The sequence below is a fragment of the Schistocerca serialis genome, chromosome 4, assembly GCF_023864345.2.
Source record: "Schistocerca serialis cubense isolate TAMUIC-IGC-003099 chromosome 4, iqSchSeri2.2, whole genome shotgun sequence".
Classification (NCBI taxonomy): Eukaryota; Metazoa; Arthropoda; class Insecta; order Orthoptera; family Acrididae; genus Schistocerca; species Schistocerca serialis.
This window is the reverse complement of record NC_064641.1, coordinates 245,427,897-245,452,103: the sequence shown is the minus strand read 5'-3', so window position 1 is coordinate 245,452,103 and position 24,207 is coordinate 245,427,897. Positions and strand designations below refer to the sequence as shown.

Genomic DNA, 24,207 nt, shown 5'->3' with positions numbered 1-24,207 from the left:
GCCATGGGGGACATTCACTTGGGCTTTCACAGGTATAATTAAATAACTTGACCTTTGACTTTGAGACAGTTAAGACAGCTACTGCGTTTAAACTCTCCTTTGATTTTTTTCCTAGATGCATAGATTTTAAAATTTTGAGGTGTCTAATATAAGAACCTGTGAAAAAAATTGCCTATATGTTTTTTTATGGCTGCTGTAAGGAGAGAACAGGTTAGGTATAGGATGAGTTGGCGGTCGGAGATTTCCGTTTCTCTGGCTCTCAGAGAACGCCAGGCAAAGTCGGATAAAACTGCTACAACTCGCGATGAAAACCCCGTCTCTTGTGGCAGTTAAAGTGCTCGCAGTCGCCATAAGATTTTCTGGAAATACTTTCAGAATGAGAAGGTTGAACAACAGTAGCAGTATGATATCTTTTTGCTTACAAACTGGTCGCTTAGGGAACGTCTTTAACACACAAACAGACGGCGAAATATTTCGCGTCGTTTGGAGTGCGATCGTTGCAAATTTGCCCATTATTGTTAATTTGTGAAGAAATCACTATGCACTGGTTTGCAAAACACACCAATCGTTTTATAAGGTCCGGGGATCGAACATCGAATAAAGGTTCGTAGATGATATTTACCTTCTTTTTCACAAAATAAATTTTTTATTATTGGTAACTGCGATTACAAGTTGTATCTCATCTGCACTTCAAATTACATCTAGATGCAAACTACGTATCTGACCCCCAAAAAACAATGTCCAATCGCCATTCCTTATCTCCAAAATCACAAAAGGCACAGATGCTCTTTTTCACAGCAAAGAGCGTTGTTATCTCAATTACAGTAGCACATCATCGCTGGCACTCACAGCTGGAATATTACAATAATATTAATTAACCTTTCTGCTGCATTGTTATTTTTTTTTCATTCACAACCATAACAACATACATATGAGTCGCAGATAGGCACAATAGAAAGATTTTCGCACTTAAAGCTTACGGCCAATGCCCTTTGTCAACAATAAACAAACATACACACACATACACACACACTCACGCAAACGCAACTCACACACTTGACTGCAGTCTCCAGCAACTGAAACCACACTGCGAGCAGCAGCACCAGTGCATTATGGGAGTGGCGACTGGTTTGGGAAAAGGAGGCTGGGGGGGGGGGGGGAGAAGGGGGAGGGATGTATGGTGGGGATGGCGGACAGTTAAGTGCTGTAGGTTGGACAGCGGGCAGGGGAGAGGTGAGGAGGGTGGAGGAACTAGTGGAAAAGGAGAGAGAGAAAAACAAAAAAAAGATAAAAATAAAAAATAAATAAAAAAAGAGAGAAAAAGACTGGGTGTGACGGTGGAATGATAGTGTTGGAATGGGAGCAAGGAAGGGGCTGGATGGGTGAGGACAGTGACTGCCGAAGGTTGAGGCCAGGAGGATTACGGGAACATAGGATGTATTGCAGGGGAAGTTCCCACCTGTGTATTTCAGAAAAGATGGTGTTGGTGGGAAGGATCCATATGGCACAGGCTGTGAAGCAGTCATTCAAATGAAGGATATAATGTTTGGCATCATGTTCAGCAACAGAGTGGTCCACTTGTTTCTTGGCCACAGTTTGTCGGTGGCCATTCATGCGGACAGACACCTTGTTGGTTGTCATGCCTACATAGAACGCAGCACAGTGGTTGCAGCTTAGCTTGTAGACCACATGACTGGTTTCGCAGGTAAATTAAATTACATTCCATCCTGGATTTTCCATTGTTTGATACATATGAGTCTGTGTTGCATATGCACATTCAATAAAAAAAGCATCGTTTTCCTTTCGCATGACGCAAATAACATAAGCTCATTACTATACACCATAGAACCGTCAATTCACATTACGTGCGGACCACGACAGTTGTGGACTATGTACCATTATTATGGATAACGTATTTGATGTCTTCCCCTACACCGATGGGATCTTCGAGAAGACAACTGGCCGTGTCCTAAGGCCACAATCATGCTGCATTTCTTTGAAGAGCATGGCGGTGAACTCATGTTGGTGTTTTGGCCACCAAATTCACCTGATCTGAACCCAGTGGATCACATCTGGACATGTGGACCACTAATGCACACCAGCTCTGCCCCCACAAATTACCAGCTCGTAATGTACGGGAACTGCGTGACCTGTGCATTCACATATGGTGCCACGTACCTCTGGAGGCCTACCAATAACTTGCCGAATACGCAGGGCGTCGACTGTATTGGGTTGCAGAGGTGAACCAACACGCCATTAAGATTTTCATTAAGTTTTGTATCATCAGTGTATGCTGCATCGCAAGGGCAACTAGGAATTCGGTTCTTGCAATAATAAGAATTTTTCCCATTTAACACTTTGAAAATGCCTAGATGAATCGGATAGCAAGATCTTGCGTCCCTTTGACATGGATGTCAGTACGGAAGGAGCACTAGACCTGCAGGGTGAGGATGGGGAAACAAATACGGACGGAGTCTTGTGAAAGGAACTACCCTAGTATTCGCCTGATGTCAGTCCGGAAAAGCGTAATTTCGATAAATCACGACTGCTGGGTATTATACACTTCATAGCAGATGGGTAGAGACATATTTTCACTGTAGCGTCTAGCGCCCTCCTTCTCTTCGAGTAACATAAAGAATGCGTTAGTTTTAATTATCTCCTCTAATAAATCAAGCAGCGACAATGAAATTTGGTGAAGGTGTCAGTCCTTCTCCACATAGGCACCCGTCAGTGCAGCGTATATTTCCCAACAATGGATGACATGGCAGCGATCTTCACTGCAGAAGTCTGTATTTTGGCTGTTCAGGAAACATTCCACCTCCAAATTACGTCGTCGTCATTCTTGAAATGCCTGCGACGCAAAGGTTTCTTCACCCTGAGAAATAGAGAGAAGGCGCTAGGTACCATGTCAAGAGAACACGGTGGAATGGGGTGGGGTGCTGTCGAGACGTGTAACACTCCCGTTATCGCGACAAGAGATTTCGGCAGTAGGAAAGAATGTTATATCTAGAGGATAGTGTGCCTAGGAACACATGATGTTTTCTGGTCAGTACTTCAGTCTAGTGACTGATTCTAGAACCACATGAAAGAATGCGAACTAGGTACCACCATAAGCAGTTTCCACCATTTCTTTACTGTTTTTGTTTCTGTTAGACATGAGGTTGTGTTTTGTGTAGCATTTGTAATTATTTCCGCTTTACATTCTTGAGTGATGTATAACATATTGAGGTGAAAAAAGTGATGGGATACCGATATACATACATACAGATGATGGTTGCATTTCGTACACAAGGAATAAAAGAGCAGTGCATTGATAGAGCTGTCGTTTGTACTCAAGTGATTCATGCGAAAAGGTTTCCGACATGATTATGGCCTCACGACAAGAACTAGAAGACTCTGAAAGCGGAATGGTAGTTGGAGCTAGACGCATGGGACATTACAGTTCGAAAATCGTTAGGGAATTCAATATTCCGAGATGAACTAATCACGACTGTGCTGAGAATAACAAATTTCAGGCCTTACCTCTGACCATGGACAACGCAGTGGCTGTCGGCCTTCGCTTAACGATCTGGAACAGCGGCCTTTGCGTAGAGTTGTCAGAGCTAACAGACAGGCAACAATGCGTGAAATAGCCGCAGAAATCAATGCGGGACGTACGACGAACGTATCCGTTAGGACAGTATGGCGAAATTTGGCGTTAATGTACTATGGCGGCAGATGACCGACGCAACTGCCTTTGCTAACAGCACGACATCGCCTGCAATACCTCTCCTGGGCTCACAACCATATCGGTTGGACCCTAGACGACTGAAAAACCGTGACCTGGTCAGATGAGTCCAGATTTCAGTTGGAAAGAGCTGATGATGGGGTTCGAGTGTAACGCAGACCCCACGAAACCATGGACCCAAGTTGTCAACAAGGCACTGTGCAAGCTGGTGGTGGCTTCATAATGGTGTGGGATTTGTTTGCAGTGGATGGGTTCAGTCCTCTCGTCCAAATAAATCGATCATTGGCTGGAAATGGTTATGTTTGGCTACTTGGAGACCATTTGCAGCCATACATGGACGATTGAATTCTTATCGATGACGGTGCGCCATGTCACCGGGCCATAATTGTTCTCCACTCGTTTCAAACCATTTTGGACAGTTCGAGCGAAGGATTTGGCCACCTAGATCGCCCGACATGAATCCCATGGAGCATTTATGGGACATAATCGAGAGGTCAATTCGTATACAAAATGTTGCACCGGCAACACTTTCGCAATTACGGACGACTATGGAGGCAGCATGTCTCAATACGTCTGCAGGGGCCTTCCAACGACTTGTTGAGTCCATGCCACGTCAAATTTCTGCACTACGACTGGCAGAAGGAGGTCCCAAACGATATCAGGAGCTATCCCATAACTTTTCACACCTCAGTGCATATTAAAGCAATTGGGTACATACAGTTAATTCTTCAGTTGCAGAATTTTATAGTGCTATGTTTTATAGAGACCTTTGGAGAAAAGAGAACCACTTGCATGAATATCAAGAGCTCAGATGGAAACCCAGTTCTAAGCAAAGAAGGGAAAGCAGAAAGGTGGAAGGAGTATATAGAGGGTGTATACAAGGGCGATGTTCTTGAGGATAATACTATGGAAATGGAAGAGGATGTAGATGAAGATGAAATGGGAGATATCATACTGCGTGAAGAGTTTGGCAGAGCACTGAAAGACCTAAGTCGAAACAAGGCCCCGGGAGTAGACAGCATTCTATTAGAACTACTGATAGCCTTGGGAGAGCCAGCCCTGACAAAACTCTACCATCTGGTGAGCAAGATGTATGAGACAGGCGAAATACCCTCAGACTTCAAGAAGAATATAATAATCCCAATCCCAAAGAAGGCAGGGGTTGATAAATTTGAAAATTACCCAACTATCAGTTTAATAAGTCACGGCTGCGAAATACTAACACGAATTCTTTACAGACGAATGGAAAAACTGGTAGAAGCCAACCTTGGAGAAGATCAGTTTGGATTCCGTAGAAATGTTGGAACACGTGAGGCAATATTGACCCTACGACTTATCTTAGAAAATAGATTAAGGAAAGGCAAACTTAAGTTTCTAGCATTTGTAGACTTAGAGAAAGCTTTTGACAATGTTGACTGGAATATTCTATTTCAAATTCTGAAGATGGCAGGGGGCGAAAGGCTATTTACAATTTGCACAGAAACCAGATGGCTGTTATAAAAGTCGAGGGGCGTGAAAGGGAAGCAGTGGTTGGAAAGGGAGTGAGACAGGGTTGTGGCCTATCCCCGATGCTTTCAATCTGTATACTGAGCAAGCAGAAAAGGAAAAGAAAGAAAAATTCGGAGTAGGAATTAAAATCCATGGAGAAGAAATAAAAACTTTGAGGTTCGCCGATGACATTGTAATTCTGTCAAGACAGCAAAGGACCTGGAAGAGCAGCTGAACGGAATGGACGGTGTCTTGAAAGGAGGATATAAGATGTACATCAACAAAAGCAAAACTAGGATAATGAAATGTAGTCAAATTACATCGGGAGATGCTCAAGGAATTAGATTAGGAAATGAGATACTTAAAGTAGTAAAGGAGTTTTGCTATTTGGGGAGCAATATAACTGATGATGGTCGAAGTAGAGAGGATGTATGGAAGTGAAACATGGACGATAAATATTTTGGACAAGAAGAGAATAGAAGCTTTCGAAATGTGGTGCTACAGAAGAATGCTGAAGGTTAGATGGGTAGATCACATAACTAATGAGGAGGTATTGAATAGAATTGGGGAGAATTGACATTTGTGGCACAACTTGACTAGAAGAAGGGATCGGTTGGTAGGACATATTCTGAGGCATCCGGGGATCATTGGAGGGCAGCGCGGAGGGTAAAAATCGTAGAGGAAGTCCAAGAGATGAATACGCTAAACGGATTCAGAAGGATGTAGGTTGTAGTAGGTACTGGGAGATGAAAAGCTTGCACAGGATAGAGTAGCGTGGAGAGCTGCATCAAACCAGTCTCTGGACTGAAGACCACAACAACAACATGTTTTATAGTGCTATGTTAATAATTTTAGAACTATTTTATATGATATGTGGACGGTTTATCAATACCTCGTCCGTCATGCGCCTTCTTGTACCTTCGAACAGACGAAGATCTTACTGTGGAGCATATGATACTTCGAAAGAAATGAGTTTCTTTAATGTCTTAACAATCTTACCATCCTTGAAAATGGAAGTTTGTGTTAGTTCCCTACAGCTCCTATTTCAAAATTTATTTATCCTGTAACATGTTTTTGACGATACTTCTGCTCAATTTGATTTATCTCGTTGATCGTTAGTGTGTAGTAGAGCAATAATGTTACAAATAGAGTATTAAATACCGTATTGACAAGGTTTTCTCTCTACTGCAAAGTTTTTAAATTGCAACAAAATATTTGTTCCTAGGTACATGACCATGTACTTTTGAACATGATTCACATTTGAACAACCTTTATTTTACAGAGTAATTGTTATAATTTTATAAAAAGACAACAGAACATAAAAATTAAGAATGGAATAAGAAATACACCAGGGGAAAAATGCTCCTATTGAAGCACAAAAAATTAGAATACGTTCCTGTTTATTTAAAAGACTCTGAATGAAAAGTGGTGTATCAGCTGTCTCATTCTATTTTTCTCAATACCTTTAAAATTTTCCCACTGATTTCGATATGCGAAAATATTCGCTCTTTTTTTTAACATACATGTCAATTCTTCACACTACCTGTTTCAACATACTAGCTCCGGTCATCAGAATAATTCAACTATTCCCATAAATTCATACATGTATTTTATAGTTTAATTATTTATTCCACAGCCCTTGATGTAGGAACGTAGCCTTCTGAACCTGTGGCAAACACTCCTTTCATCACTGCTTGTCGATGTCGAAACACAGTTACGCGTTGCTCCAAAGAGAACCATCCGATTTCACAATAGTGCATGTTTCACATAAATGTAAAGAGAAACATGAGGTAATTTTAACTTACGTATCATCTGATTTTACAAGAGCAACTTTCGGAATGTTTTTGCAATTAGGACCTTGAAGGCTACTGATGCTATGCGAGATCTGTGCGCCCATAACAGCCACAGGTTTAGTGCGGTACTCTCGACGAAAATCGAGAATTGCACCCGTCGAAACGGCGAACGCAAAACACGTTTTGCTGGTATGTCACCTCGGTCTCGACTTGACGCAAATTGGGTAACGAACAAGTCAACTAGCTGCACCAGGGAGACTCCTAGTGGCAACCGCAGGAGCTGGTAACTTACAAGTTGGGCCAACGTAAAGTTTTATTTTAAATGGGTGAATTAAAATTTATGCAAGTTTCTACGAGGCTTGGACAAAAATACGGAAACAGCAAAACACGACACGTTATCATGCTTAATACGATGTAGCCAAACCACTGGTAGTCAACACAGCTTCCAATCGTTTCGGAATGGATAACTACAGATCCTGTATGGTTTTCAAGGGAATCTTCCTCTAAAATAGTGACAAGTTCGGGTAACGATGATGGAGGCGGAGAGCGATGACGCAGATTTCTCTCCAGATTAGATCACGAAGACTCAATAGCACTGAGGTCTAGTGACTGTGGTGCCCAGAAGAGATACGAAAATTGATCCTCGTGTGAACACAACCGGTGCTATACGATGCGAGCAGTCCGAACAGGGGCAATATCGTCTTCGAACACAGCAACACCATTAGAGAATAGTGTAATAAACAGTGTACTGCACTGTAGTTCCTCCTCTAGATTGTCGCACAGACGACAAAATGGTAGATATCGAAATAGACGATAGAGGGATAGAGAAACAATTAAAATCGCTCAAAAGAGGAAAGGCCGCTGGACCTGATCGGATACCAGTTCGATTTTACACAGAGTACGCGAAGGAGGTCTCTAGAAGAGCGTAGCGTTCCAAAGGATTGGAAAAGGGCACAGGTCATCACCGTTTTCAAGAAGGGACGTCGAACAGATGTGCAGAACTATAGACCTATATCTCTAACGTCTATCAGTTGTAGAATATTGGAACACGTATTATGTTCGAGTATAATGACTTTTCTGGAGACTAGAAATCTGATCTGTAGGAATCAGCATGGGTTTCGAAAACGACGATCGTGTGAAACCCAGCTCGCGCTATTCGTCCACGAGACTCAGAGAGCCATAGACACGGGTTCCCATGTAGATGCCGTGTTTCATGACTTCCGCAAGCCGTTCGATACAGTTCCCCACAGTCATTTGATGAAAAAAGTAAGAGCATGTGGAGTATCAGACCAATTGTGTAGTTGAATTGAAGAGTTCCTAGATAACAGAACGCAGCACGTCATTCTCAGTAGAGAGAAGTCTTCCGAAGTAAGAGTGATTTCAGGTGTGCCACAGGGGAGTGTCGTAGGACCGTTGCTATTCACAATATACATAAATGACCTTGTGGATGACATTGGAAGTTCACTGAGGCTTTTTGCGGATGATGCTGTGGTATATCAAGAGGTTGTAACAATGGAAAATTGTACTGAAATGCAGAAGGATCTGCAGCGAATTGACGCATGGTCCAGGGAATGGCAATTGAATCTCAATGTAGACAAGTGTAATGTGCTGTGAATACATAGAAAGAAAGATCCCTTATCATTTAGCTACAATATAGCAGGTCAGCAACTGGAAGCAGTTAATTCCATAAATTATCTGGGAGTAGCCATTAGGAGTGATTTAAAATGGAATGATCATATAAAGATGATCGTCGGTAAAGTGGATGCCACACTGAGATTCATTGGAAGATTCCTAAGGAAATGCAATCCGAAAACAAAGGAAGTAGGTTACAGTACACTTGTTCGCCCACTGCTTGAAAATTGCTCACCAGTGTAGGATCTGTGCCAGATAGGGTTGATAGAAGAAATAGAGAGGATTCAACGGAGAGCAGCGCGCTTCGTTACAGGATCATTTAGTAATTGTGAAAGCGTTACGAAGATGATAGATAAACTCCAGTGGAAGACTCTGCAAGAGAGACGCTCAGTAGCTTGGTCCGGGCTTTTGTTGAAGTTTCGAGAACATACCTTCACCGAGGAGTCAAGCGTCATCCCTCCTACGTATATCTCGCGAAGAGACCATGAGGATAAAATCAGAGAGATCAGAGCCCACAGAGAGGCATACCGACAATCTTTTTTTCCACGAACAATACTAGATTGGAATAGAAGGGAGAACCCATAGAGATACTCAAGGTACCCTCCGCCACACACCGTCAGGTGGCTTGCGGAGTATGGATTTAGATGTAGATGTGTACAACTGATCAACCAAATGGGCCACATAGCCCTTGGCAGTAATGCAGCCTTGCAGAGTAACCGTGGGGCACGTAGAATACCACGATATGGCTGCCAAAGTCATAACCGAACCCACGCCAAGTTCTGCTCTTGGGACGTAAATTCGGCCAAAAACTGAAAGCAGTGATAAACAAGAGTCATCCGACCACAAGACATTCCTCCATTGCTGCATAGCCCAGGTTTCACGGCTTCGGCACCACGTTCTCCTGTTACGGGCGTTTGCATCACTGATGAGTTGCTTTGCAATTCCAGCTCGCCCTGCACTTCCTTGCTTATGGAGATACCTTCGCGTTGCTTTGGTGCTGACAGAGTTACCGAGTGTATTATCCAGTTCTGCAGAAAACATTTGCAGATGGCGACCTTTTCTTTTCGTCACATCCCTTCATAATGGCACAACACCTGGGAGGCAATGAGTTCGGGAGCAAAGTGTACGACTGCGGACGTGGTTTCAGCCGAGGCGACAGCACTTACGATGTGGCACGTGCCTTTCCGCAGTGTGCTCCCACTCGTCCAGACTCAGTCGTAGTGTGGGTGCGACCGTTGCTTACAGAGGTGCTGAACCAACTAAATGGTGTGGCAGATCGCTTACCGGCGAGGCTTGCTCCGTCGGTGGACCCATCTGAATCCCCAGCCAAGACGGTGCGTCCTGCTAACACGGTCACGTACGTGGACGACTCATCTGAGATAAATAGCGACGCAGAGGACCCTCCTCCTGGGCCGTGCCGCAGCTGCAGTCTTTCCGAGGAAGTGTGAAAGAAAAGTAAGGCAGCAGCATCGCTGTTCTGCCTAGACCAGGAGTAGAGAAGCCACTGGAGGACGGAAGCACACTCCTCCAGTAAGAAGCCGTGACCGCTCGCGTTGTCGACGACTAACGGGAAGAAGTGCGGAGTGGTGGACACGAGAGTGGTCTACATCTACATCTACATATATACTCCGCAAGCCACCCAACGGTGTGTGGCGGAGGGCACTTTACGTGCCACTGTCATTACCCCCCTTTCCTGTTCCAGTCGCGTATGGTTCGCGGGAAGAACGACTGCCGGAAAGCCTCCGTGCGCGCTCGAATCTCTCTAATTTTACATTCGTGATCTCCTCGGGAGGTAAAAGAAGGGGGAAGCAATGTATTCGATACCTCATCCAGAAATGCACCCTCTCGAAACCTGGACAGCAAGCTACACTGCGATGCAGAGCGCCTCTCTTGCAAAGTCTGCCACTTGAGTTTCCTAAACATCTCCATAACGCTATCACGGTTACCAAATAACCCTGTGACGAAACGCGCCGCTCTTCTTTGGATCTTCTCTATCTCCTCCATCAACCCGACCTGGTACGGATCCCACACTGATGAGCAATACTCAAGTATAGGTCGAACGAGTGTTTTGCAAGCCACCTCCTTTGTTGATGGACTACATTTTCTAAGGACTCTCCCTATGAGTCTCAACCTGGCACCCGCCTTACCAACAATTAATTTTATATGAACATTCCACTTCAAATCGTTCCGTACACATACTCCCAGATATTTTACAGAAGTAACTGCTACCAGTGTTTGTTCCGCTATCATATAATCATACAATAAAGGATCCTTCTTTCTATGTATTCGCAATACATTACATTTGTCTATGATAAGGGTCAGTTGCCACTCCCTGCACCAAGTGCCTATCCGCTGCAGATCTTCCTGCATTTCGCTGCTATTTTCTAATGCTGCAACTTCTCTGTATACTACAGCATCATCCGCGAAAAGCTGCATGGAACTTCCGACACTATCTACTAGGTTATTTATATATAATGTGAAAAGCAATGGTCCCATAACACTCCCCTGTGGCACACCAGAGGTTACTTTAACGTCTGTAGACGTCTATCCATGGAGAACAACATGCTGTGTTCTGTTTGCTAAAAACTCTTCAATCCAGCCACACAGCTGGTCTGATATTCCGTGGTGGGGCTAGCATGGACGTCTGTGGTAGCCAATAACGCCACATCCTGCAAGTCCGGTACAGTGAAGATGGCTGGACAAAAGTGAAGAAGGGGTGTGCGGCTCGTTCCGCGCCAGCCACGAAAACTGATGCATCAATAAAGACGTCTGCCAATTGCTTTACTGCGTTGACGGATCCACATCGCGCTCTGGAACAGCCACAAGACCAGTAGAAAAACACAGCTGCAAATGAAGAATTGAGCACCTCCTAACCGCCAACAGAAACTAGGGGTCATGAGCTGAAACCACTGCCTGGAAGTCAAAAACGATTACAAAGGGTTCCGGGCTCGTCTGAAACAGCGATCATCGGCCGACTTCATTGTGAAGACGACAGGGCTGTACACAGTGAGGATACAGATGTCCAAGAGTTAAGATTTTCAGTAGTTGACGAAGGAGATGTCGAATATTTTGGTGCCTATCTACACACACACCACCGTGCCGCAACGACTGATCAAGGCAATTTACGAGGCGTTTCCGCAATCGGCAACTGCAGGAGCTCGGCTCCATGCTCCCTACTGTCTCGCGCGTCAAGGATCTTCAATTACAGAAAGAGTCGCCGTCTCTCCTAGTTATAGCTGTGGACAACTTGGAGAACAGGACGCTCTTCCAGCTGACGAGAAGACCCGCAGGGCAATCACACTGTGGGGCCACTAAGACAGAAATGAGTTGTCCAGTACTTTCACTGCCAGGGGGCGGGGCATGTGGCTCACCACTGTTCGTTGCCCGACGCATATATTAGGTGCGCAGGCAATCGCATCAGCAAATAATGTCCGCTTCCGAGGGCGCACGAACCAAAGTGGCGGCGTGCACGTGGCTGTGGCTGTGAATATTTGCAAGCCGCAGCGGCTCGTCAACGCAGCGAGCCGCACAAGCCGAAGATTGCCCGCTCCGAACGACGTCCGCGCCCAGGCTCACAGGCTGTGGAGAGAGCGTACACCGACGCTGCGAAGACGGACAGCGCGGCCGTCGACACCGCATCTGCACCAGGAAGTGGAAGAACACGCCGTCTGCGCGCCAGAAAGCGCTGTCGTGACAGCACGCTTGACGGCCTGCGTGTCGACCTCACTAAGGAGAAAAACTCGCAGGCAAACAGTAGACACCAGCAGAAGTAAATATCCTCAGAATAGTGAAGCAACTTAAATCACTTAATAAAAGCAAGTCTTCTGGTCCACACTGTATACCAATTAGGTTCCTTTCGGAGTATGCTGAGGCATTAGCTCCATACTTAACAATCATATACAACCGTTCGCTCGACGAAAGATCCGTACCAAAAGACTGGAAAGTTGCACAGGTCACACCAATATTCAAGAAAGGTAGTAGGAGTAATCCACTAAATTACAAGTCCATATCGTTAACGTCAATATGCAGCATGATTTTAGAACACATATTGTGTTCGAACATTATGAATTTCCTCGAAGAAAACGGTCTATTGACACACAGTCAACATGGATTTAGAAAACATCGTTCTTGTGAAACACAACTAGCTCTTTATTCGCATGAAATGCTGAATGCTATTGACAAGGAATTTCAGATCGATTCCGTATTTCTGGATTTCCGGAAGGCTTTTGACACTGTACCACACATGCGGCTCGTAGTGATATTGCGTGCTTATGGAATATCGTCTCAGCTATGTGACTGGCTCTGCGATTTCCTGTCAGAGAGGTCACTGTTCGTTGTAATTGACGGAAAGTCACCGAGTAAAACAGAAGTGATTTCTGGCGTTCGCCAAGGTAGTGTTATAGGCCCTTTGCTGTCCCTTATCTATATAAACGATTTGGGAGACAATCTGAGCAGCCGTCTTCGGTTGTTTGCAGATGACGCTGTCGCTTATCGAATAGTAAAGTCATCAGAAGATCAAAACAACCTGCAAAACGATTTAGAAGAATATCGGAATGGTGCGAAAAGTGGCAGTTGACCTTAAATAACGAAAAGTGTGAGGTCATCCACACGAGTGCTAAAAGGAACGAGTTACGCTTCGGTTAAACGATAAATCAGTCTAATCTAAAAGCCGTAAATTCAACTAAATACCTAGGTATTACAATTAGGAACAATTTAAGTTGGAAGGAACACATAGAAAATGTTGCGGGGAAGGCTAACCGAAGACTGCGTTTCATTGGCAGGACACTTAGAAAATGTAACAGACCTAATAAGGAGACTGCCTACACTACGCTTGTCCGTCCTCTTTTAGAATTGCGCGGTGTGGGATCCTTACCAGATATGACTGACTGAGTACATCGAAAAAGTTCAAAGAAAGGCAGCACGTTTTCTATTAGCGCGAAATATGTGAGAGAGTGTCACAGAACTGATACAGGATTTGGGATGGACATCATTAAAAGAAAGGCGTTTTTCGTTGCGACGGAATCTTCTCACGAAATTCCAATCACCAACTTTCTCCTCCGAATGCAAAAATATTTTGTTGGCACCGACTTACATAGGGAGGAACGATCACCAAGGTAAAACAAGGGAAATCAGAGCTCGTATGGAAAGATACAGGTGTTCATTCTTTCCGCGCGCTATACGAGATTGGAATAATAGAGAATTGTGAAGGTGGTTCGATGAACCCTCTGCCAGGCACTTAAATGTGATTTGCAGAGTATCGATGTAGATGTAGATGTAGATCTGCAGGCGGCAGGGGCGCGCGTGCTCCGAGCGCCAACCGCTGTGGTGGGGAGCATTGAAGACAGCACAACTCCTTGCCGGCGTTGCTGGGAAAATGAAGACATATGAACCTGAGAACATCTACTGACACAAGGCAATGTGAAGAAACTCCACACAACAAGCAGATAATGGGAGGAACAGCAACCCTACTTAACCCCCGCAGCAACCAGGGATGAGAGGAACCCTCACGAAATCCTGTCTACAATGGCCGTCTGTGATGATCGCTCGACACACACTTTCGTCCGTCTTGTGACTTAGCGGATGATGTTTTTCTACTACCCCAGTATGCGGTATGAATCTTAGATACGGCGCTGATGAAACACCAAACATTTCGGCTCCCTTGGTTACGGAAGCACGCACTGTAAAAACACCAACGATTTGCTCACGTTCGAGGACGTGGTACAGGATCCGTTCGTGGTCAAATACAACAGTGCAACATGCAGGCTTGGCTAGCATCTACATTTATGTTCAGGCATGCATTTCTCGTTGGTTTTCTATATCTTCGTCCACCCCTGCATCTTCATACATGTAGAAGATATGAAGAGCGGAAATGGAGAACATTTCAGAGCCATTTCTTCCAAAAACGTGTTTTCAATGCTGCCGTGTTCTCGGTACACTGTTGCATGTCCCTATATTTGTTCCAAATGTCAAATCATCGAGAAAATATTTCGAAGATTCCTTACCAGAAGGTGCGTGGCCTCTGTGCCAAGCAGTGCGTCCTTCGGGAGTTTCAAATGCCATTCCCATGCACACAAGTGGCTACTTTCATTTTATAGATGCTGCAGAAATAGGGCCTTTTCTTGTCAGTGCACGCAAGTAAGATCTCCAAATGCAGTAAGATGAAATTGTGTCGTACTTATCCATCAGAAGAGCTATTAAAAGTTCTTACTCTGAAACAGCAGACTGGGAAAACGTCAATGAATTCAAAAGAGGGAACACCATGACAGATGTTTGTCATGCCGTACTTAATCTGAAAGACAAGTCGTGTTTATCAGCTGCTAAACAGAAAGACCTGTTGACAATTTTGCGATTTCTTCCTCAACAGCACAGGAAGTTGTACAATGAAATTTGTAACATTCGATCCCAAGAATAGAGTTGCACAAGAAACACAAGTCAATACTAAGGAAGTATTGTCATGAACTTACTTCTGTTAATTTCTTGCATAAAATGTAAAAGAAATGAAAAATGATTTTTGTCATTACAGTACTACTAGTTCAAATATTTCTGCCGTGTTCCTGTACTTGTATTATCACAAATAAAATGTAATGCCTCAGCATTAACGGCATTTGAAACAAAAAGTCTCTTACTGGCCCTTAAAACCAATCACTTTACTGGCAAGATACTTAGAACGATATTAATAAATGAATTGTTTTATAATTTACCTCATTAGTTTTTGCAGTGATGAGGTAGATAGCAAAACTGTTCGGTATCAGAATATTTTCTCATTTTTTTGGATACAAATATGTACATAGAGCCATGCATTGTGCTTTGATCCTCTCGATAAATGTGAGATTTGGCACTTAGAACGTTTCCCACTTCCACTCTTCACATAACCTTGTAAAATCGGACAGCGTAATTTTTGCTTCTGACATCAATTCTGTTTAATTCCCTCGTGTCTCTTATAAGTTCAATTCTTCTTCCGCTATTGCCCGTAGCAGGCGTAATGTTCCCGTGAACTGTGTACTCTCACATAACATTATTTATAGCAGCCCTAAATACCTTTTGCAGAAAACCTTTTATTGTCACGAATCCACCAATTTAGTGGTCTTTAATTTTCTTTTGTTCGAGTCTGTAAACTCTAATGATCACGGACTGTTGGTTCAAAGGAGTTCGAGAAAGAATTTGTCACCGGGGAGCACAGAACACACAATAATTAGAATTTGCCTCTTGCACACTTCTCTCTACTAAAGGCTCCGTTTTCGGAAGATTACACTTGCATCTCTAGGCATGTGTCTTTGCATAATTCTAAGCACATGTCATAGGATGTGTTCCATGCCTACAATTATATTTGCCGTGATATCAAAGAGAGGAGACAGTACAATCGTTATGCAGTGCAGCATTCCATACGACCCGTCCAAAATAATACCATCTACCGTATCCCAATGTAGCTATAATTGTCCAAACCCAAATGTCTGCGGATAGAAGATTACCCTTTCGAAACAAGTCACGTCAATAAAGGATGGAGTGGCAGGGGCAAATTTCATAGATGTATTTTTTAATTTTTTTATAGTTTTCTGACTGGTTAGATGCCGCCCTCAACAACTTCCTCTCCTGTGCCAAGCTCTTCATCTCAGAGTAAACTCCCACCCAACGCGCTAGAATATTTACATTCTGTTCTCTGGCTTCCTCTACAGTTCTGCCCTCTACAACTTTCTCTAAAATCATGTAAGTTATTCCATGTCTTAATACATGCACTCTCATGCTGTCTATGTTTATCGTACGTTTCATACGTACGCCGATTACGCGGAGGACGTCCTCTTCTGGTATAAGTTGACTCGACTTTTGGCGTCCTTCTCCAACACCACACCTCAAACGTTTCGATTCTCTTCGTTTCCCGGTTTTTCCACAAATTCATATCGATCCAATGCTGTGCTCCAGACGTGAGGCGACTATGTTTTGTTTGAAGCTCCGATCATTCGCGAAATGAAAAAAAACATTGAAAAGCCGATGTTTTACACAGATGGATTGTGCAGTGCACCTAGTACGTCCGTCGATTGCATGTCGTCGCACTTTTCAGTCGTGAGCCCACAGTGAACATGTAAAAATGCCCAGCGCAATATAGCCGGCCGGTGTGGCCGTGCGGTTCTAGGCGCTTCAGTCTGGAATCGCGTGACCGCTACGGTCGCAGGTTCGAATCCTGCCTCGGGCATGGATGTGTGTGATGTCCTTAGGTTAGTTAGGTTTAAGTAGTTCTAAGTTCTAGGGGACTGATGACCACCGATGGTAAGTCCCATAGTGCTCAGAGCCATTTGAACCATTTGAACCCAGAGCAATAGAGTCCCACGCCGACTGTGACGTGCGTGCTGTCACTCGATTGCTTCAATCTGACGGGTTTCACCTGATTTTATTCAGCCCGCGTAGCGCGACCGTCATGCGGGACGGCAAAGTGTGGCAATGGTACAGGAACATTCAAGCAAGACGAACAGTGGTTCATAATGCAGGCAGTCAGGGAAGAATGCAATTGTCAATTAATGATTCCATTCAGCGAGTGGATCAGGCGCTTCGAGAAAATCATCTACGAAGGGCATTAAAGGAATGTTGCCATCACGCATTGTCCACCTTCATGACACAGTTCGGTCGCACACTGCAGCTGCAACCAAGATACTCATGGAGCGTTTTCGATGGAAAGTGTTTGATCACCCACCATACAGCCCGAACTTTACTGCCACTGATTTTCATCTCTTCGCTCACATGAACTGCTGGTTATGAGGTAAGTGTTTTGTCACAGACAATTAGCTGAAGACCAGCCCAGATAAAGGGCAGAAAGCACAGGAGGCTACCTTCTATAATGAGAGTATTGGAAAGTTGGTACAAAACTACAACAGAGGTCCATGTTGGAGTGGTGACTATGTAGAGAAGTAGCTGGAAGGTGTAGCTAAATGTTGTAAATAATACATTTTTGAGATCATTGTGGTTTCCATTTCTCGATCGATCCGACCTTAACACAATTAGCCTTCCTACATTATAAGAATTTTTTTCTGCATATTAAGACCTATGGTTTTTTTTCTTTTAGCGAGGAATGTCCTTTCACTTGTGCTAATATGGTTCTCATTTCCACGCTTCCTTTTTCTGTCATGGGCTAGTTTGCTTACAAGGTACCAGAATTCCATCACTTCGTCTACCATATGGTCCCCCACTTTTATGTTGAGTTTATCGTTAGTTTCACATATTTGATTTACTCTCAGTCTGTATTCTATACTAAGACACTACGGGTCACGAATGGACGAGTGTATCGGAGACTGCGTCGTAGCAATACAGGTAAGTCAGAAAACAAAGATCAGAAATTAGCTGTTTACCTTAGAGTGTTATTACGCGTGCTGGCCCAGGCTTCCGTGCTGAAGGGCCTGCTCATCCCACTGGCGGGGGCGGCGCTGCTGGGGGCGGCGGCGGCGCTGGCGGCCAACCCGGTGCTGCTGCAGATTGGCGTCATCTCTGGGAGGCGGCGCCGGAGGCGGAGGGACGCCGCAGCGGGGGCGGAGGCGCAGCGCCGCCTGCAGCAGCTGCGGCTGCTCGAGGACTTCCTCGCCTCCGTGAGTGCCGGCCGTGGCTGCCAACTCTCTGCGCTGGCGCCTTATTGATGACACTTGCGCTGCTCGCATCTTCTTCTCCCTCTTCTTGTTCTTTTTTTGTTCTTTACTGTTAGTTCATCCCCCTCGCCCCTTATGCGCTGGGGTTTGGCTGTCAGCGGCACGAGTCCCCGCTCTTCAGCCAAGCGTATAAAAAAAATTATAATGAGGAATCGAAACAAAATTTTGGGCTTATAACACTGCAACTAGATTTACGTAGCTTGTGCAATCAAATACAAAATTTGGTTTATCCTGTCTGTGCCCCAACAGAACAAATAGTCATGTCACGGAAAAGCCACGTATAACACCACCGCCCGCTACTGCTATACTATAATCTCAAAGCTGGAGGCAGTTTGCATAATGAAATTATTTTTATTCAAGCAATTATAGTATAAAGAAGCAGAGCAGTGTTACCCTCTGAGAGGAATTTTGTTATGTTGACCGTGTTATACCTAACGGAGCTGGCTTATCGGAAGTGAAAGTCAAAATTACGTAAATATTTAAACAGTAACAAACAACGTTTTACCCATCTACACTGTTCAAAGAAGAAAGGAAACGGTCGCCAGCCTAATTAGGCATAACAATAAGTAACATTTTTATTCAAGAATTGAAAATAACTAACTTCAATGGGCAAACACAGCCTATACTTTTGTCACTCGAGAGTGCAATGAACTCTGACACCTGCATATGTTCACGGTAAGGTTGGATCTGACAGAGCAGAACACACTATTTACATAAATATAACAGATAACCATACATACTATTACTTTCAGGGCTTATTCAAACTGAATCGTCTTTATAACACTACTATTAATATTCACTGTAGAATCATAAATTGGACATAGGTTCAGTATTACATTTCAAACATTTTCCTATCTGACAAAAAATTGTAAATGTAGTTTACTGCATTATTATGAACTGGTCATAGGTTAAGTCTCTCTCAGCTAAATACTTTTCTATGTGGAATGAAAGTTAAATGTAGTTCACTAACAAACAATTTCTCACTGAATTTTGAATAAAAAAAGTTACTGTTTTCATAGATAGTGATCGTTCTATTAATTGTTATTTATCATGAGCATAAAGAATAAACTGTGGATCCTTTTACACTAGCAATATGCACTTTCAATACAAAGGAGGAACCCAATAGTGTACAGAATTTGACTTGAATAGCAAGAATAATTAAAACTTTCTATAATTAAGTAACTTTGTGCATTTGAACTACTTTCAAAGGAGGGGGGCCCTTAATCTTGACCACTGTAACAGAGCAAACTAAACACACTTTCAATACACTAGAGAAACAAGTACTTAGCAGGCATGAACATATAATTCTCAACAGTTGCAATTCTGAACTTTTACTGCAGTGAAACACAAATTTGAGATATTTGTAAGATTCTTTCAACAAATAATATTAATTTTAGCACACTCTAATGCCATATTAATTTTAATATGCCTTCAATAAAGGACACTCGGTAGACACTTTAGCGTGGCAGGGGCCCTAAGTGGATATGTGACTGAGGATAAATCACGGTAGGTACAAGAGTTAAGTCAAATTTTATCTTATATTTGGGTACACTATAACATCCTATGAGCTGATCCTTCACTGTACATTACTGTAGTGTTCCTTTACAGTGATTGCGCAATGTGGTGACGATTGCATGTTGGTAGGTGGACCTGCAGTTAGAATTGCTGGACTCTGTCATTTCTTGGTGGCGATGATAGATACCAATTTCAGAATAGTTCCAGCTCTTTATCCATCCATCTGAGGCACTGGAAAGCGTCAGGAAAAGCGTCTCTCGGAACCAACACAATACAATTTACATGAGTAGTTGATAGTTTGGTAGCTCGTCTCCGACTGACTCTTGGTTCCATCTTTTCTACCTAGGCCAACCACAATTTGCGCGCGCTACACAGTTCCGTTCCCGAGGGGAACCACAACACCTTTTACATACAAAATAATAAGTGAAGGTCAGCAGTTTGCATAACAGCAACCAAACATATTAAATAAAACAGAACCTTTTCACATATTGACATTTCTATGAAAAATTATGTAAACAAAATTATTCAACCTTAAAGATAACCAAAGAGATTATGTGAGAAAGACAAAACATATCATTTGCTCATATTGTGCATATTACAGAGATTACACTTCATTACAGTATCGAATTAATCATACACTAATTACAGAAGTTCAACGATGGGATGTTGAACAAAACAGAAAGGTAAATGAATCAATAAAGAGTATATAGTGTGTAAGCTATGGTGTTACAGGCTATCAGTTAAAAACCGAAAATATATACTTTAAAAACGCGTTCCAGGAAGGTGACATTCTTGTGAAAAAAAGCACTGAAGCACTGTACTTTCACTTAAAATGTGAAGTAATATTTGAGAACATATCTCGTGGAGAAACAGGTATCTGGCTAAAAGTACTTTAAAAATGGATTACAAACAGTCTCGACCACAAAAACTTTTTTTCGGTGGTAACCAGTTTCGGTCAGTATTTGACCATCCTCAGACTCTAATTCCAGACGGTAGGCAGTGGCGGCGAACGGAGCAAGTGATATGACTCCACGAGGGTCAAATGCTGCACTAGGTGAGAAGTACTGTTGGAGGAGCAAGTATGTTCCATAGAGGCGAGGGGTGTGGATAAAAAGATAGGGTCCTGTCAGGCAGGAAAACTATGAATGTAACAGGTAGAAATTGAGGTGGATAGTGGGGAATACAGTCGGTGGAAAAGGCAGAGCGTGAGGAGTAGTGTGCTGCGTGGTTAGGGTAGTGGCTACAGCAGATGGGGATGGATGGAGAGGAAAAGTTCGTAGGAGGTATAAATATAGGAGCGGATCTCATTTTCAGGGAGAGGGAGATGGTTGAAGCTGCGTTGGGGTAGGATATGGATTGTGTGGAGGTTCTAACAACCCTACCACAACAAAGGTCAAATTTTAATAATGATTGTGGTGTTGCTCATGCTGCTAAATACTGCATTTTCGGGCAACAGCAAAGTTATTATGTGGCAGGTGTCATTAGAGCACAGTTAATAAAGTCATTTCATGTAACAATGAATAAACTAGGCACTCATCTTTTCATGTTTCCCACGCTGGTCTCGTTGTAAAATCATGGCTCAATCGTGAAAAATCTAGGTGGTGATGATTCCAAGCTCGGATACAAATAGGCCTAGGTTTTATTCTGCGATATTCAAAAGATTTATAGATGTGTTTCACAAACCATTCTTGAAGATTAAACCTTTGAAAGTTAGCACAATGGTGATGTAAAAAAATAATCAGCAATCCGAATTTAAGTTATACCTCCTTTTTATTGCTTTTGTTGCAATATCATGTAACACACAAAACATCACTTCACAATACAAAATATACTTGAAAACATCTTCCTCACTGTTAAAGTTCACATTTTATAAGCTGACTACAATATGCGTCTTTCCCACATGACGTCCAAGACTTGGCTTTTTCAAGGTCCGACTCTCTAACTACTAACTAATAATCGCTTACGCGCCCAAAAATCAGAGTTGCAATTACGTCAAAGATCATAGTGACAAAAGAAAGGATACACATAAGAATAATATCATTGCAACATAAACATATCGATGTATTAAAGTACCTCTACATTAATGAAATCAAATCTGAATGTTGTGTCAGAAATATGTTAACTACTTTACAGAAACACAGTAGAATATTGCTGGTATCGAGAGGTTGAGTTGAGGTGCCGTAATGGTTACGCAATTCAAGTACCATTACAAGGTGTAGGGACAGAAGGATGTGTTTGTGAAGACGCTGCAATATACCAGGGTTGGAAATCAGAGATGAAACAATTGGTTATTGGAATCTAGTTTGAAACCAGCATAGGAGATGTGCAGGTGTTCGATGTCGGTGAGGAGGGCTGGGAAATCTTCCTCTTCTTTTTCTTCTCTACATATGTACAATAAATCTAAATCTTATGCGTTTGTTCAGGCTAATCTCAGGAAATCGGGGAAACAGGGATTATGACATGGTCTTTACTAACAGGTAGATTGATTGACAAGAAAGATTTGTGTATATAATTTATCAAGATTTCGTGCGAATTGGCTGACCTACGACGAATTAAAGACAACTGGCGCTATGAAAAGTCATTGCCATCTAGCGGTCAATGGCAGAAGTATAAGTAAAATGACTTTATTCAGTTGCCTAACGTTGCTCTCTGAACCCCATAAATAAAATTATCGCTACGACAGACAAGTCGTCCGGCCGCAGATACTTAGTGACACCCTTGCAAAACCATTGTGATTTGCTAGTTAAGGTCCACTTCCGCGATATGTAAGCTGCACTAAACCACATTTGAAAATAATAAGTTACCAACCGGTAAATATCTCCGCCTTAGTGGGCTACTGATCAGCACCTGTGAGTTATAGATCTGCGCAGGTAAGTGAAATGACATTTTCAAGTCCCTTAACCGCATCCGTAAACCCTTCCTATGTATCTGTGGATATTTCAAACTTGTATCCATTTTAATCTGTTCGCTATGTCGGTAATTGTAAATTTTCGTCTTCATAAGTCAGGCCTCGTGATTTACATTCAGTTGACCAATAACACAGAAATTGATCAAGACCACATGTTAATACAACATAGCATGTCATACCCGTAATACAGGGTGGCGCAGGGGAACGGGAAATTTTGAACGTTACAGTTGGCAGCACTCTAGCGCCGGCAGATGTTCGAAACTTTGCACAATTGATGTGAACGCATTGCCATTTAGTAATCATGGAGAACTGGACTGGTGCGGAACGTCCAGTAGCTGTGAGAGCGTTTTACAAGAATGGTGATAGTGCGACTGCCACGCAGAGAACATTTCGACAGCATTACCAGCTTGGACGTCATGGACGTGTCCCATCTGCGCATGCGATTACAACGTGGGTGCGTAATTCTGAAGAAACAGGATCTGCCTTGAAAAAGAAACCTCCAGGTGGCATTCCAACGGTACGTACCACAGAGAACATTGCAGCTGCTAGAGCTGCAATCGAGACAAGTCCTCGCCGCTCCGTTCGACAGCATGCATCTTCGCTAGGGATTAAGCGACGAAGCTTACAAAGAATACTGCACGAATTAGACTTCCATCCCTATAAGTTGCAGATTGTGCAACACTTACATGAACGAGACCCAGCGTCACGTATGGAGTTTAGTAGCCAGATATTGGCTAAAATCAACGAGGACGCGAATTTCCTTGGTAACTTATGGATATCAGACGAAGCCCATTTCCACCTGAACGGATTCGTGAACAAAAAGAATTTTCGTTATTGGGCACAGGAAAATCCTTGTGAGTTTCGCCAGCGACCACCACATAGCGCCAAGGTCACTATATGGTGTGCTGTATCATGTCATGGTGTTATGGGCCCTTATTTTTTTGAACGTGAGGATGGTAGAGCAGTGACAGTAACATCCGCTCGATATGTTGAAATGCTTCAAACATTCTTTACACCCAGACTGTACGAGCTTAATCTTAACGACGAAAACATGTGGTTTCAGCAGGACGGAGCCACGTCACACACTGCTCGACAATCGATGGCAGCAGTTCGTCAATTGTTTGGAAGACGCATTATTTCACGTAAGGTGACATTGCATGGCCTGCGAGGTCCCCTGATCTTAGTGTGTGCGACTTCTTCCTGCGGGGATATCTTAAAGGCAAGGTGTACCGTACACGTCCTGCAACAATCCACGAACTGAAGGAGAACATTGAAAACGAAATCACTGCCATTCCCCAAGATTTGCTACACCGCGCATTCCAGAGTTTTCATAACAGGCTGTTAGAGTGTGAACGCCGAATGGGAGCACATCTTTCCGATGTCATCTTTTAAAAGTTAAGAGACACTTTCGGACATTTTGATTGTAAAGACATACTGAATAATGGCATACTGAATATATTCACTTTCGTTAGTAAATTACTAGTTTTATGAATTTATTCATGGAAATGATGTTATTTC

The 24,207-nt window shown here is 43.2% G+C and overlaps 1 protein-coding gene across 1 annotated transcript in view; it reads left to right on the top strand.

Annotated features, from left to right (window-relative positions):
- Positions 1 to 24,207, top strand: part of LOC126474382 (uncharacterized) — a 74,245-nt gene that overhangs the window by 14,214 nt on the left and 35,824 nt on the right. Inside the window, exon 3 of the mRNA XM_050101850.1 lies at positions 18,006 to 18,209. Within this exon, the coding sequence (XP_049957807.1) occupies positions 18,006 to 18,209 (204 nt within the window). The remainder of the gene's footprint in view (positions 1 to 18,005; positions 18,210 to 24,207) is intronic.